Source organism: Anomalospiza imberbis, chromosome 2 (genome assembly GCF_031753505.1).
Source record: "Anomalospiza imberbis isolate Cuckoo-Finch-1a 21T00152 chromosome 2, ASM3175350v1, whole genome shotgun sequence".
Taxonomy (NCBI): Eukaryota; Metazoa; Chordata; class Aves; order Passeriformes; family Viduidae; genus Anomalospiza; species Anomalospiza imberbis.
Genome location: NC_089682.1, coordinates 108,401,839 through 108,419,435, shown reverse-complemented (window position 1 = coordinate 108,419,435; position 17,597 = coordinate 108,401,839). Strand labels below are relative to the sequence as shown.

At 37.2% G+C, this 17,597-nt stretch overlaps 1 protein-coding gene across 10 annotated transcripts in view; it reads right to left on the bottom strand.

Annotated features, from left to right (window-relative positions):
• PCCA (propionyl-CoA carboxylase subunit alpha) overlaps window positions 1–17,597 on the bottom strand; it is a 270,129-nt gene that overhangs the window by 101,022 nt on the left and 151,510 nt on the right. For all 10 annotated transcript variants that reach the window (XM_068182524.1, XM_068182532.1, XM_068182527.1 and 7 more), the window contains one exon: window positions 4,039–4,141. In XM_068182524.1, coding sequence (XP_068038625.1) covers window positions 4,039–4,141 — 103 coding nt within the window. The remainder of the gene's footprint in view (window positions 1–4,038; window positions 4,142–17,597) is intronic.

Sequence of the window (17,597 nt, the reverse complement as noted above, 5' to 3'; positions counted from 1 at the left end):
AAATTTAGAGTAAATGAATACACCAAATTTCTCCAAATAAAATGTTTATTATATTTGAATTTGAAGTCAAAGCTTAACTATAATTAGATAAACATGAATTCACTAACTAATGTAAAGCATTTACATAAACATGCACCTACTCTATATTGGTCTTATAGGATGTACTCAAATAATTATGACAGCAATGCTCTAGATTTTATTTTTATGCTGGCATTTTGTACTATACAATAGGTTTCCTCTTAGAAATGTTAAGAGGTACACAGGCTGATATTCCACCCACACAGGTATCTAATAAATTCTTTACTTCTCAGGAAAAAGATAGAGGAAAAACACTGGGGTTTTTCCTAAAAATTATTGAAAACATTAATTTCCCACTGGACTGAACAAGCTTCAAAAATTTTTTCCAGAGATTTCATATCTGTACTACATTTATCTGTCCTTAACTTTGGATTTAGGAAGTGATCCAGTGTTTTGTGAAAATGGTAGCCCATTCCAGTAACAACCTGAATTAAGGAATTTAGCTTTCTCTATTCCTCTTATTCAGCATTTGACCTATACAGGTCCCTCTGGAAATATATCGAATTTCTTTTTGCCCAAAGTAACTTCTGAACTATGACACCTTATGCTTAAAAAAATAAAAAATAAACAACTTCAATGATAAGAAGCTACTTTATAACTGAAAACATCTGGAAATTCTTTGACAACTAAGCTGATGAGAAGATGAGGCTAAGCAGCCTGGGAAGGTATGCATTTACTTCAGAGATGAAGAACCCTAACAGGAAGGACTGTTTGCAAACATGAAAAAGGAGAATAACAACTACTTGCAGAGAAAACATCCAAATTATCAATAAAGAATTCTTAAGACAGAGTATTCCTACACTGCAGCAAATCATCAGAAAATGGGTAATGGCAAGAAGATTTTCAAGAATTAAGTTAATTGCATAGAATATAGTTACAAATTCTTTATTGAACTAAAATTAGGTTGGAAGGAGGGTTAGAATGAAAGGACCTTTAAGGTCCCTTCCAACTCAAACCATGCTATGAATAAACAATGCCACCATCACGTGGAATTAGACCATCCTTGGTGGCTAACATCTGGTTTTGAAGGGCCAGATTCATATACTGCAGGGAAACCACACAGCTAAGCAGGTTTCCTCAATATATGTAGGTTCCCATTTGATTTTGTCTCTCCCACCCCTCAATACCCTGCAGAACAGTCGAGTTTTGTAAAGGAAGAACACACTCCAACCTTTAACATCAAATCTCAATCAATGACATCATAAACAAATGCATTTGATACCCAGACTAGCAATTGAAAATGGCAAGATGGGAAAGACTCCTGTTTGTAATTGAAGTAAATAAAAGATTCCAGAGTCTGGTAATGGGATGCTTCTGGGCTGCTTGTTGCTGTTTTGCATTGCTTGTTACTGTCTCATGTAAAGGAAGGTATTCTTCCTTCAAATTCTATTTTAGCAGTAATCTTCATTGTAAGATCTTTAATTCAATTGACAAGAGAAAAAATTTTAAGCATAAGAACAACACTAATCAAAGCTAAGAATCTGACCATCTGTCCTCTAAAGAACTAAGTGGTATACATGACAAGCAGTTAGTTTAAAGATTGTCCTAGCAATTAATATATAGAAGAAAAAAAAGAATAAATTACATTTACATCAATTTAGTTGGCAAGTTCTTTGTACACAAGCAAGCAGGTCCGACCAAAGCTGCTAAATTTTAATTCTCAAGTCAGGTCACTGGAATCTTTTAATTGCAAAAGCATTTACTATGTTGATAGGGTATCACCAGAAACAACTGTCTGGTACTGAAAATTCTAGTACAATGATTTTATATAGATTTAAGTACTAGCGTATATGTTGCTGGCTTCTGAAAAAAAAACCAAGTTACTTCTATTTTAAAAGAAAATATATCAAATTAGGATTCACAGACGTTTTTAACCTCTACTGGAATAACAAAAATTAATATTTTTGTTTGCAGCGCTTCAGGCAAAGAGCATCGCTCACACTTGACCACTTATCCTTTAAATCCTTCAGTTTTGGGAAACAAGGCTGCTGAAGTGGCCTAAAGCCAGCCCCCATCAAATACCTCTGTTACAAACAAAATAGTTAAAAACAGATGGTTTCAAAACTCAAAATTCTGAAAAATAAAGAGCAGCGAAGAGCAGTTAACACTGCACAGTTCAACAAGAATCTCCTGCGAAACGAAGAAAACGACAGATGACCCGTAGCCCAAAACGCTGAGGAACGATCCGCTGGAACAGCGGGAACCACGGAGCAGCCTGCTGCTCACACTCCCTGCGACACGGGAGCTTTGGGCTGGTGAGAGCGGCAGAGTTACAGGGGAAAAATAGGAGTTACTGCTGGAAGGGTCCCTGTGGTAAACAAACGAAATCAGGATGCCAATGCCGCTGTGCAAAGCACAGTTTGCGGCGCGAGTAAACTTCTGAAGGGGAACGTGAAGGTGGCCCTCCCACTGGGCTATCTAACTGCACCACAGATTCAGATATCTTTGCCACAAGCCATGAGGGGACACAACCCACAAAGGCAGGAGCCTGTGTCACACCAACTTAACAGCAAAAACTAAATGCAAAAGTTCAAAAAGTGAGGCTTGTGTTTCTGACAGCAAAGTTAATAAAGCAAGCTTTGAATTTCCCCAGTTTTTCCTGAGTGTATGTTATACCTCCTGATCAGAAACAAGATTGTTCATTCCTAGACTTCTCTTCTTTGAAGCTTTAAGGCAGTTGGTTTTCCATTGTAAAGTTTTGAATAACAATTCCGATTTTTGATAGTGCTGTATTTACTATATACTCTTATCTGCAGCACAGTCACAGAAGAACACCAGGAAAAAGAAAATTACTGATGCAGAATAACATGTCCTCTGCTATTTATCCAATAACAATAAAAATAAGTTTAACTCTACTCAACCCTGCTATTAAAAAAGAGTTACCTGCTTTTTACATACCCAAGCTCAGGTGCAATTTTTAATGCACTATATCTTTATAGGTATATGGTTTAAGTATGCACAGTATCTGACAGAGGTGTTCTGTTATTTGAATGGGCTGTATCCAAGTTCACAGGATGCCTGTTAGGAGTATTATAAAGATTTTAAAAACTGCATGCAGACTTGGCCTTTGCTTCTGAAACAACAATTCAGCAAGTAGGGTGTGTCATTGCCATTTTAAGAAAATTTGCCTTATTAAGGCCCTTTTGAAATCTTTTGCCTAAGAGTCAACAAACACTATACAAGTCAACTGCCTATTTAAAAAAAAAATAGAAGTCTCATTTTGGTTGTGGAGTCACCATTAACAGACATAAAAAGTAGTTCTCCCTATAAATTTATCTTCTTAATACTTCAACCAGCTTGTGTCTTGGCTTTATTCCGCTGAACGGCTGAATTACCAAACCCAGCATTACTGCTCCTCTACTGTCATGGTCTGTCTTTCTGCCTTTCATGCTGACAACATTAAGTGCTTAAGCAATTACCTCAGAACATTTGTAAAAAACAAAAGTTTTCACACATTCATCTGAAGTGAATAAGCACATCCTGAAACACTGGCATTTTACTATGACCACATACAGCTCCACCAGAGAGTGCTGAATAATGCCATTCCAGTACAATTGCTTATTCAATTTGCTTGGATCTTTGATTTGTTTTTCTAAACACTAGCTTAAGGTAATGCAATTTTTGTCAACATTGCATTTATTTTCTTGCTCTCCTATATCTGCAATGAAGTATAAGATGCTACTTCCAAACAAGACACTAAACAGAATAATTTAGAAACTAATTTAATAAACAATTATATACAAAAATGTTCCACAGGCATGAGCCCTGAGAAAAATCTCAGTACACTAGCACTATTTAACTGTCAGAGTCTTGTTAGGTAATTCACAGCAATGCCTACCTAAAGAAACACCACACATCTATCCTTAGTCAACAAAAAGATGGAGAATTTTAGCAGGTTTCAAGGATAATATATATGTTCACTCAATGCACTGAATTTCTTAGAAAATTAGCAGAACTTACAGAAAATGATGAGCCATGCTTTGAAACTGCAACTGGGTAAATTCCATCTCCTAGATGCACAGAGAGCTCCCAGCTACTTCTCTTTGATTTAGCAATAGGAATTCTAAAAAAGAAACAGACAGAAGAAAAAATTTTAACAGAGATTTCATGCTTCTCCCAAGTTAACCAGAAGCACTTGCCTCATAGGATGGTCCTGAAGGATATAAAATATCATTAATCTATAGACACAGTTGGAGAGCAAACCTGAAAAAAATATATACTAAATACATTTTTCTGTCAAATAGCATATAAGGAGAAAATACACTCTTATTTTCTTTCTAGATTTGCCTTGACACACTGAGTATGCTGATAAAGTTATAGGAGGCCCTTGAATGCAGCCAGCACTTGCTGCAGAATTAGCTCAAACAGGATGAAAAGCAGATGAGAAAATGGGTTGGCAGGAGAATAGCAACAGTGATAACTGGAGCAGTCTTTTCAAGGGCAAAATACAATCATTATTTCTTTAATCTCATTCTCAGTAAACCTTAACTAAAAGCCAATTACAGACAAAAGATTCAGCCAAACAAGTAATACAAGTAATTTTATAACTAATATACATTTTTAAGTATCTCATCCACAGAGCCCTTCAAGCATACTGAAAAAATAATGATGTATCATCACAGCCCACATGGAGGATTATTCCTGCAGCATTTTGTGACTGCACCATTTATCAAGTAATACAGGAAACCTGAATCTTTTCAACTTAAAAAGCATACACCTGGCAGCAAAGGAATGAGAACTGAGCCTCCATTCTTCGAAGTTCAGAGTGAAACATGCAATTTTCAGCTATTTTATTTGAATGTGTATTCATTTTCAATTTCCTCATTCTAACTTGTCGAATCTCTTCCACTTTGCCATAACAACTGGTGTCCACAACTATGCTACAACTTTTCTAATGAGTGGTCACCATATATTACCACAACCAGGCACCACATGTCCTACAGGGAAGACAGAAAGGTGTGATTTAAACTCCATTAAACAAAAACACATTTTGGTAGAGCTTTTCTTCCACACTATTTAGATTTTTCTGTAAGAAATCTGTAGGGATAAAAATTTTAACACCTTTACATCTCTTTTAAGGATAATTTCTGCTATAACATCAATCTATTGTACATTATAGCGCTTACTACACCTTTTATTGGATCCTTCAGAGTCTTAAAACCTGTAAACACGTTATGCCACATGCATCCTCCAGAGGATTCAGGTGACCAGTGAACCACATCTCTCCAAAGAGAGTGCTCAGGTTTCCTGTGGAATCAACAGGGAGACACCTGTGAGGCCTCTAGAGGCCACAGGAGGAGAAATTACCTGTCCAAGCCAAGGATAATACACTGACTGGCTAAGAATTTCAACAATTATTTTAGAACATCAGGTTTTTAGATACCTGGAACTTAAGAAAGCACAAGTTCAAATACTTAATGAGGCAAGGAGCTTCCAAAAATCGTGCCTTGCCATGTGCCTGAAAAGGGAAAACTGAAATGCTAAATATATCAGACACAAACAGATGCATACTAATCCTTAGTTACTTCTGGATGCAAGCCAAGTAAGACCTACCTCAAATTTCACCAAGCACCTTAGCTGACCTCCAGCACTACCCGAAAAGTTCACAAGACATATTATAAATATTTTAAATAACCTGCTTCTGTACTAACGATGCCAAGTGTCACCTTTCACATTTAATACAGTGACAATTGTCAAAACAATGAATCTGAGGAATTATCTATGGTTCACTGGGTGCGATGTCATTCCTCAGCAACTCATATTGAAATTCCTGTATGTCACCAAACATTTAGACTGGCTGATAGGAAATGTGACAGACACAGGAGTTCCTGAAGAAGAGGAAGAGGAATTTCCTGCACAGGTAGCAGGCAGCAAGCTGAGAGATGTTTTCATTGCACTTCCCGGTATCAGAGCACCAGTAAGGAGGAATACAGGCAGCACCTGGTTAGGTTCTCCATGATACTCCACTGCAGTGTAACCAACAGGATTTAGTGGTTTACAGCAATATCATACTTCTTATATTAGAACTAGGACCACATCACAAACTCAGCTTAGTAGATCTGCTTCACTGGTGTCATGAGATTCCTTACAGCCTTGCTGGCACAGCCCTGCTTCATATTGCATTTGACTGGAAGTGACCTCATGAATCTGGCTGCTAGCCATCAAAGGAAAGACAGTCTTTTTCTCCAGCAGGGATTATTTTTGTTCAGTCCTGTCTTGCTGAGCTTTGTCAAGTGTATCTCCAAACAGGATGCATGCCTCTTGAAAGGCACGACTATCATCACTGCTTTGCCTGGGTTTCAAACAGCCACATAATTCCTCTCTCTGCAACACCAATGGCCAGGAGGGCAAGGTCCACAACTGCATCAAGTATACAGCAAGATGTACTTCCCTCCTGGAATTACTAGATCCCTTTGCACAGGGACGTTTTTCAGCTTTGCTAATCAGCTTTGACTGTGGTTTTGTAACTATAACTGACACTGGCTAGGACATATACTTACATTAGCTCATGACAATCTTACTTCTTCATTAAACCAAATTCAAAGAAATTATCTTGTAGTAGACTCCATTTTGATAGGATTTGCGGGTTGGGAACAATTAAGTAAATAAGGATTCCTAAGTCCAAAAGTAAGGATCACAGTCCAAGTTTGTTGAATATGAAAACGTAGTAGCTCACACCCATGAACTACTTTAGAAATGCAGAAGTTTCTACCAGGCTAGGAAATGAGATTTGTTGTGGGGTTTTCTGTTGTTTTGTGGTGTTTGGGGATTTTTTTAATCTGAAATGTCCCAATGCATGGGAAGTTATTTTTGTTCTTGGCCAAGGTTGCTGCCTCAGCTGAGATGAGAAGACTTTTAAGTCCTCCCAAAGAAAGCACCTGAACTCTGCATATATTTCACACTAGTTCACAGAAAACTCCCCAAACTTCTGGCTACTGTCAAAATACAGAAAAAAATATAGAACTTTAAAAATTCTACATAATGGGCTGAAATCCAACATTGTATTCACAGAAAAAAAAAATCCCACTGAAAATAAAAATAGTGTAATTTTTGCCATCATGAAAGACCCAAAGAAAACATAAGGCACTTCCCTTCCAACCCTAGATTCAGAATCCACACAGGATATCTTTCCTAGGGTTCAACATGCCCTCCCTTTTTTCTCCCAGTTTTGGCAAATGACATATCATCCAATAAAATGACTTCATTTGCATATAAAGATCACTGGCTGCAGGAAGAAACACAAGTTTCAAAGCAAGATGAGTGCCAGGTGGATGGGGAGCAGGGCCATGGAGAACTGTGCACTGCTTATCCTTGCCAGGAACATTACACACAAAGGGACAGAGAGAGCAGAGGCAGCCACAACAGGAGGTGGGTGGAGAAGGGGGTTAGAAACTCCTTCCACACTAAAAAGGGCAGCTCTGAATCTCTCCACTCCAAATTGCCTTCTAAGGGGAAGCATCACAAGCACAGGAACACAGCTGAAGAGTGATGGCCTGGCTTTAAGTCATAAAGGCTTTACTCCAAAGCACCAATTACAAAAACACGCAAGCAACTCAACAAGAAAAACAGCACCATTTGCCTGCTTAGTTATTTATTTTCAAGTTCTACTGCTGTTTGTTCAACTTGAGATGATGTCTGTGTAGAAATATATTATGTCCCTTTTACCCCCAAATGCCATGTGTGGGAGAGGAAGACACTTGAGGACAAGATAGCAACCAAAGCTCCTGGTTCCTTTGCAAATTTTCAGTGAGGAAAGCAGACAACTGCTAAAAATTTTAGGTCAACACATACTTGCTGTGCTCATGGAACACATTAATTAAACTATTATGTATTCTATTCAAAAACGAGTAATGAAAGAAAACAGACACTCACAAAAGCAAATCAAAAAATAACTCTGCCCTGGCCATTTTGATTGTCACCAATCAATCAGATAGAAGGAACTCAATAAAAACTACAATTTTCTGCAGTTTGTGGCAAATAAACTTCCCTCTCCCTATTACCACTGATGATGTAAATGAGTTAGGATGTCACCAGCTTCTAAAGGATCAGAAAATTGAGTATAGATTTTTTTACTCCCAATTCGAAATATGTGTGCTAATGCTGAGAGGAAAACCACAAATTCCTCTTAACTTCTGATATTTTTGCTGTATAATACTTTATGTAAACAGAGAAATCCCAAACTATCATAACAAATCCTCCCGTTTGAAAGATTACAAGCGTTTGAAAACCACATTATATGACACTCCATAAAGCTGTTTTTCAATTGTGCAATTACCTATTCAGCAGTGAAATAAAAGTGAAATATTGACTTAAAACAATGTTAATGGTCAAAGAATCATTAAGAAATCCTTCATCATAACTTCCACAGCAGGTGGCCTGTAAAATGATCAAGAATAATGTGCTGGATTCTGTAGCCACCAAGGTCAGTTTCTGCATACAAATCTTGCAAAGGGAGAAAAAAAGACCTTCAGAAAGTGGGCCATTCATCTGAACCAAGTTCAGAGAATTTCCAGCACTGTGAAAAGATATGTTATGCAAGCACATAGATGTATTCAGTGGGGGTAGACTGAACCAGCTACATGGAGACTACAAAGGAGCCCTCCCATGGCTCATGAATAAGTCGAGGAAATGATCAGAAAAAAATGCAGAGATGTTTAGACAGATGGCCCACTTAAAATGCCTGGGACAGGGCATAAGCAATTTTAATGAAACTTTAGATCTACCATATAAATTGTTTCTTATTTTCCCTGCCCTCCCCCCACCCTTCCAAAAAAAAAAAAAATCAAGAAAGGCAAATAGAAATTTAACAACTCAAACAAGAGCCTATCTTGCGATGAAAAAAACCACAAACCCTTAAAAAACCCCACAAACCACCAACCCCCCCCCCCCCCGCCCCAAACCAAAAAAAGGGAAGTAAATCTCACACTTTTGAGCATTATTGGTTTAATAAGTTCATATGCAAAGAAATATCCTTCAGAGAACCTTCAACTATCAGATGAATATAAAAGCAGGGAATGGATAGATTAAAAGAATTCTAAACAGAAGTGTACTGCCAAACAAAACACAAATCTAAGCTTTAGTATCTGAGGACTTTCAACACTTTCCAACATAAAAGTTCATCATCACACAGAAAAGATAAAAGCAGCACTTTCACAGGATTATTTTAAGAACCAAAAATTATGTGCAAGGAACCTAAGAATCTGGGAATATTTTATTCAGCAATTTGAAGTATTTTCTATATCTATTCACACACATTTTCTACATATATTCAGACTGGTCCATCTATATATATATCATGTGCCCTTTTACATTAAAATAGGTTTTCCTTCTTCCTGCTTTATATGTGCATACATATACATGTACCCCTTTCACTGTGAATATGAAAATATACCATCATTACACTAAATTATAGTTCTTCATATGTCATACAAAATAATAACCTCTACTAGCCTGTATGCCAGCTGATGAGACAAAGGCTGAAAGAATTACTCAACAGTTATATCAAAAAGGTTTTACATTACATTTTCTTACATATCACATTGAGATCAATAATAAATATGCATATTTATAGCCTATACTCTATTTGAATAGTGACCACAAGAAAAAATGAAATTACATGGAAGGTAAACTATAATATAAAATCAATGCTTTAAAAGGATGCCATGGAGTGTACTGTGCTTTGATTCAGAACAGCATACATCTGGATGTTCCCTTTTCCTTCAACAGAAGCTTTTTGAGCAATTTGCACTGACATAAGAGCCTGCAATCCAGTGACCAACGAAAACCTCCAGTAGTGAAACCCGGATGAGGGCCAAAGAAACAGTTATAAATCTAGGGTGAATTTGGCTGCCCAGACCTAGGAGTATGGCTCAGTGTCTTTCATCTCCATTTAACTGAGAAATAACCTTGCAAAGAACCTGAGCTCACCCTGGCTAACCTGCTTCCACTGCAGAGGTCTCTAAAGGTGCACGGCTTGGGTCCTGCAAAGAGAGACACCCTAATCCCAGTGTTTTACAGCCAGCATCCTCAGCAGCCTGGCAGGATCCTCTGCCAAAGCTATCTCCAGTCTTCACAAGAAATTATCCTCCAAACATGCAAGCAAACAACAATTCTAGCCTCTTGAAAGATCTTTCTTGGCTCTTTTAGATTTAAATCTATCGGGTATCTACCTGGGGAACTCACCACCCTACCCTGCTGATGGTAGGAAGGAATGAGAGATTCACGGAGGCTGAGAGAATTCATGGAGACTCAGGTTTGCCGCCTGATGATGCATTCTTTGGGACAAAAAGTTTTGGCACGTGATTCTAATGACAGGAAATTTCTATGCACTTTGCATTAGTAAGCTGTATGAAACACAGTAACCCTGGGAGCTGCCAGTAGAGCCTAAGACCTCTCAGTTTCAGAAAAGGGTCACACTGCCCAGTCCTCCAGCAGGCAACAGCATAGCTTGAAAAATTCAAATAAATAAACGTAAAATATATCTGAAACCAATTTCCTCTCCTGTGACATGTTAGGGCCTACCTTAGTATTTGGTTTCTGTTGGAAAAAGCAATCATCACAAGCATTAATGCTGAATAAGAGATCCTGCTATTTGTCTCATTGCTAGCATTTGTGAAATAAGAAGCAAGGAACACTCAAATCAACTGTTCACAAGCAGAGAGAAATGACATTTATTTTTAGTATAATTTACAAGTTTGTGCTTCTAATCTGTTTTTTTTAACCATCTTTTATTTACCAAAGGAGGACCCACTTGCAAGCAGGTGTTTCTAATCAGATCAGTCAACAATATTGACTTGTGCATGCTAACAACTGTTACAGAGAGAAAAATCTAAAACTCTGTTTGTCATCAAAAAATTTGGGGCTGTTTCTCCTCCAATTAATTAATTTGTTGTTTTCCAAAACATTTTTTTATTTTTTATTAGGAGATAACTTTGGGCAGTTGGCAAAATTAATATACTTTACTCTGTAAAAGGAAAACAGCAAACACCTTTTCCTATACAAATTTTCCCTTATTTCCTTAAGTAAAGAAACTTATTGTGCAGATATTTAAGAATAGTCTTGCAATAATTATCACAGTTTGTTATGTGTAAAGAGCTTCAGAACAAGCCACTGTGATGCAGTAGGGAGGACTAAAGCTCTTCTGTTAACATCATCCAGTAGCAGTTATGTACTTTCATATAACATGGTGGCCTTGGGATGTTGCTGCCTGTTGGGCAGTCTGTTTCCTACACCTCCATTCAAAGAAGGGCTGTTCCCAGTAATAATGTGCTATTTTTCATTTTGTATTAAGTTTAGAATACTTCAGGTTTGCTGTCCACATAAAAAATAGGCAGAAGGAAATGCTAACCTACTAATACAAAAATGAGGTGATGTCTCAGTTTGATAAGGAAATAATCCAATTTTACTTCTACATATAAGACTACTTTCCATACTCTCTTTTTTTGAAACATCCAGGCAAACTTTGTGATCAGTTTGCTGTACTCATCTCAGTAGTGAAATCTGCCTACTAATCTTGACTCCAGTCACAAATGGGCATTCAGGTCACAAGACTAGACTAAATCTAATCAAAAGTCAAATACATACAGTGAGAGTAAGAGATTGTCACCATGAACAAGATGGTACACTTGTACTGGTACACTGTCTAATGACAGCTAGATTAGTTTTCGAAGAATTCTTTATTCACATGAAGAGATTTTGATCTTAATGACAATTTCTGCAACTGCATTCCCTCAAAATCCTAAGTTTGGTGTTTAGTCTAGATATTCAGGAAAAAAAAAAAAACAATAAAGAAACTCTGACATTTAAATTCAAGCTCAACCCCTCTTATTTAGTTGCCCTAGTAAAAGTTATGTTAAGAAGTGTTTAATACATACCAGCTCCTGCCCAGCTGAAAGCAAAAATACTGTAAAGTGCAGCATATTTGAAAAATTGTTCTGCAGTTGTGGAGGAGAAAATGCATATTTTAGAATCAAATTTTAGAATTCCAATTTGAAAAAGTCATGGCCTGAGCTGCCTCTATCTTGTTAGACACTATCTCCTTGAACAGATTGCCATTTCCCCAACTATCACTGATTTACAAACTTTAACCCAAAAAAACGCATTAACCTATCTCTTTCTTATTCAGAGATACGCATTTGACCCACAGGCACTAAGAACAAACTGAAATACAGTGTTTCCTTAAGGAATAAAGTTTTAAAACCCAATAGAGTGAAACTTTTCAGTACCTGCTGAACTTACTAAAGGAAGCACACTATCAGGAGTGAGGGACAACTACAACAGCCAAGGGAAAAGGAAAGACAATCAGAATAAAGCTATCTCTGAGAAAATTTGGCAACAGCACAGAGAGTAAGAACACTGGCCTTCTTTTAAGGCCCACAAGGAACACAGTGTGCAAACTAAGGAAAAATTTTAAATTATACTAGCTAACCAAAATAGAATTCCCAACCTATCTTAGGCCAAACTGAAAACACCTTTTTAGAGAACACCACCTCCAAAAATCTTTTTGAGTTTTTTGTTAAGAGCTGTGTATTGAATGCTGTCTTTCCTATGGTTTAGTTTCATTTAGGACTCTCACCCTTTTGATCTGCAGTCCCCTTGGAACTAACCAGATTGTATTGCCAGAAGTATGGAATTTCTGCCACATTTTGTAGGACTCATGATTTGACCTGGTCTCTCTAAAGCCTGTCAGATATGCAATAACCCAAAGGCAGTTGTTTAAAATAGAATTACGCTCTCTTTTTTTGCACATCTTGGAAAACACAATGCTTGCACCAGATTTCAGTAGAGTTCCAGAGTATTGTAAGAGCTCATCTATCACACAGAGCTTATCACCTCCCACAAACTTGCTGCAGCAGAACCAAGAGTCCATCCAAGAGCTTAACCATCTCATGCCAATGAAATCAGTTTGGGAATACAGCTGTATTGAACATGTTTTTCTGTTGTTCTTTCTCCTCTATAAGAGACTTAATTCAGGCAACACATAGAATGTACATTCAGGACGGCCCACAGTCCTGCAGAAGGATGACCAGATTTTCCTTGCTAGCCATACTGCATGTCATAGTGTAAGAAACAGAAGCTGGCCAAGAGCTGTGATTCATTTGGAACTCTGTTTTTCTAGACAGTGCCTGGCTTTTCAAACTACATGCACAAGAACTAGTGCTGGGTGACAACACAGGTATCAACTATGTATCTACCAAACCACAGGTAAATGTGATTACAGCATTTGGCTAGAAGCACTCAAGCCAGTTTCACCAGGCAATGCCACAGCTACTTCCTCCCCCCTACATGTAAGAAATGTGGCATATTTCACAGATTCTAAAGCTTTGTTCTCTGTTTCTTCTGCACTAGACTCCCATGAAACAGATTAATGCCACTAATTCTGCTCAGTTGAAGGAAAAAAAAATCATAGCAGATGAGAAAACCCCCAAAAGTCCATTAAAATTATATTAGATAACATAAAACATGCCTATCTCCAACAAGCACTCGTATGTCTTGTCTGGACAGCTAGAGCACATAGAACTCAGTGACTACCATTACCTTCCATGCATCGCCCCCTGCACTTCCAGCTTACATCCGGCACTCACAGCACTGAGCTTTCAGCACCTAATATTAACCATCTTTTCCCTTCTTAACTAATGGAAAGAGAAAGGTACCTCTCACAATGAGTTAGACCTGAAATTGGCTGAACTACCTTCAGGTAATGCTTAGCTATATTTTTTACATTACTTAGGCACTGCAACCCTCGGCCACAGAAATACAGGCATCTAATAATTTAAGAGTGATACATATTCAAAAGATGATAAATATCTATTGCCCTCTATGTATTTTCATGCTTTTAATAAGACATCTGCCATTGTTCACAGTATGGTCTCTCAAGCAGAGAGAAGAAAGACAATAAGAAAAAAATGTGCATAGACTTCCAACTTTGCTAAAGTTATATACATCAAAGCTGAATGACAGAATTTGAGAATTATTAAACTAGGGTTGAATGTGAAGGACAAAACATTTGTAACAGCTAGTGCCTCATTCTCAGTATTAATATAAAAATTTTGCCCACTAAGCTTTCTGCTGATTAAAGTCAGATTTAGAGAAGCCAGGCTGTGTAGGTGGGATGTACCTCACTGATGATGGTTATTTTAGCATAATAATGATCAATATAGGATGGGGACATAAAAATGGCTGTACTGACTTGCCTAAATATCCATCTAGTCTAATATTCAATGATAAACAGTAGAAAGTTAAATAAGGTCTAGGAAGAGCATAAGAATATAGTTACACTTCTATAATGTACTTAACTGTAAGTTCCATCTCCTTCCTTTCCTTTTTGCCCAGACAATTAGCACTAATCAGTGCAGTTCAGTAATTCACCAGGCAAAAATAAATGTGCTAAATGCATGAATAACACAATATATTAAAATGTACTATATTAGTACATTTTTAAATGCTATGGAAAAAACTATTTTCTTTAATCATTATTGTTTACTCATCCAATTTTATTTAATGAATATAAATACACACAGATGATACTGTAACTCTTACTAACCCAATACACATGTTTTTCTGTAAATGTTTCTATTCTATAAACAAATTGTGTGTGATCAAAAGGATGCTAAAAAAAATTACGATTTTTCTGACTCAAAAAACAGACTCATTTTGAACAGAAATGCTAAAACGTGAAGTAAAACTGTTGCACAAACATGAGGAAGATCCAAAATATTTTTGAAATACACTTTCAACTGTAGCGCATGGCAGCTGAAAGAAGATATCAAAGAATATGTTCAGAACTGGTTTTCACAACTTTGCCTTCAGCCCTAATCCTTCCTGTGCACTCACCTGCTGAGGGAATTCATACACAACATCCATTTTCTCCCTCAGCCCAAAGTTCCTTTGTTTATACCCAAGATAATTTCTCTAAAATGCAAATTACTGCAGCCCCTCTGGACCTTCCTAGGGGAGACAAACTAGCCTTGTGTGCTGATTTTGGCTAGGGTAGAGGTAATTCTCTTCATAGTTGGTGGCTGGGGTTAAATCACAAAAGTCCTTATCTCTGAAGAGTTATGCTCCACCCTTTACAGGCCATGAACACAACAATTTCTCATTGCAATCCACCTTTTTAAACTGTGAAACAGCAAAATGGTATCAGATCTCACTCCCCCTTGCTTCTGGAAAGACAGATGAGTAAGAAAGCTGAGGAAACTGAAGAAAAGTCGGCTGTGGAAAGGTGCTACAACACCCAACATAAGGAGAATGAAGCTTGAATGGCTGTCAGGCTGCCAGAATTTGGAAACCACTGAAACAGAGTTGCAGCCTATTTACTCAAAAGGGTCACTTAAATACAAGTGTTAAGTCTTGGGAAAAGGCAGCCTGTAGTAGAGGCAAGCATGCAATGTCCACGACCAAAAATAGAAAAAAACCACCGTGAATAGAGGACTTAATATTAGTAAGCATCTTTAAATGATTGTGATTTGAAGATACAAGTAACAAGAATAAAGGCTTTGCTGCAGGGGAGGGAGCAGGGCAGACAAGAAAGAGTTTAAAGAAAAGTGCTCTCACTAGCTCAAGGAGACAAACAGGGTAAAGGTGTCTATGGACATTAACAGTTAGGTGCAGCCAGATGAGCACCTGCTTTAAATTTCAGTGTCTGGTAGAAAAATGAGCAGCAGGGCCTAGAGAAAATCATTATTGTCACCAAGGTATGTCACCATCTCTTCCACCATCATGCCAGAGAGAGGAGATTCAGAAACACATATCAGAACACACAGGGATAAAAGCTTAAAGCTTAGAACCCAGGTATTTTAGAAGTTTTTTGTTGTTTTATTTTTTTTTTAACTGGAATTAATATGCAATCAATTGCTTTGTATCATCTCGCTACCAACTGTAGAAAGACTAATTTTACTAAGCACCACAGAGAGACAGGATAAAGACCTGTCATCTCCTTTCTAAGTCCATGGGTAAACATCCCTGGTTTCAAAAGAACAAGGTCCTGTGCTGTTCTTTCCTGCCCAGTCTTTCTCACACTACAGGCTTTGAAGATATATGCTAAAGGGAAGCCACAGCCAAAACAAACTCCAAGCACTACATCTAATTACACAGAAAAGAATGGTCTGTAAAAGATATTAAAGAATCATCCATAACCATAAAAGAAAAAGTCATATGAGCAGTCTCAACACAGATCTAGGGAAAAATATCTGGGTCTTTGAATACTTCTGAAGAAACAACAGAAATCGGTATTAAGTATTTTTCACTTAAGGCACCATCTATCCCAAGTATCCCATTGAAAATACAATGGCATATCCATGTAGCTTTCCTTTTAAGATTCACAATACCTCCCAGTCACAAAACCAAAAATATACAGTACCTAAGGCTACCTCTAATGCAGGTAGTAGATGACTGATTTTGAGTTTGCAAATATCAGGGATGAGATTCAACTCCAAGATAGCACATAGCAACACTATTAGCAATGTTACCTCTCAAATAATTCTCCCATTAGAATTATACATTGTCACAAACCAACAAACAGGCCTGTGGTCTTACATACAAAGAAATTAAAAATATTCCTTTCTTTTAGCATTCCTTGGTAATGCACATACCAGGAATATCTTTAAACAAAAGCTAAGATCTGCAAGACTTCTGAGACAAAGTTAGGGATTATTTTTCTCCTCAAGAAAATGTCTTTTCAGTATTTTTATTTGAACCCACACACACTAAAATTATACAGAAGAGACCCACCCCTCTGAAAGATGAAAAGAAAGAAGTCTTAGCTCAGTCTTGTATGTTTACACTTTTAGTCTTACCCTTAAACAAGACTGAATTGAGCATAACTGCACTGAAGGCTTAGTTTCTACACTGGCATATCAAATTTCAAGTCAACAGCTCTTTTATTTAAAATATGTTAGATAAAAAGGTAATATGCTCTCTGTAAAGAGTTCCCTGGAGGTTAGAAGAACCAATAAATTAACCGTTACCATATGCTTGGCTCCTTTTGGCAAAATTCAGTAACAAAACACTGCCAAACCTCTTTAGATGAGCAATAACATTTGGTAGCTTATAGCACAACTTGGAAAAATAGAAAACTGGACAGAAAGCTTGGAAAATAATAGAAGAATCTTCATTTCTATCCTTCTATAGTTAGTTACATGCTGTTGGAAGAAAAATTCTAAGTCAACTTTATGGATCTGATCTATAGCAAACAGTTGTCTTCTCAAGAAACTCACACGCTGGCTAGTACAGTAATCAAACATTCCACATTTGGTTTTTCTAAACAACAATAGATATGTATGACCTATTTTGAAAACAGGAGGGTTTGCAAAATTAGTATTCTTAAGTGTTAACATGTATATTATCAGTGCTTTCATTATGGGTTTATTTCATTATAAACGAGAAAGTCAGGGCTTGTTTGCAATGCAATGTTCTTAAATTTTACTTATCCTAAAATTAAATACTTCCTACCCCTTCCCCCCATATCTTTTATACCTATGTAATTGAAACTAGATTGTGACAGATGAAAAGCCTTTAGCCTT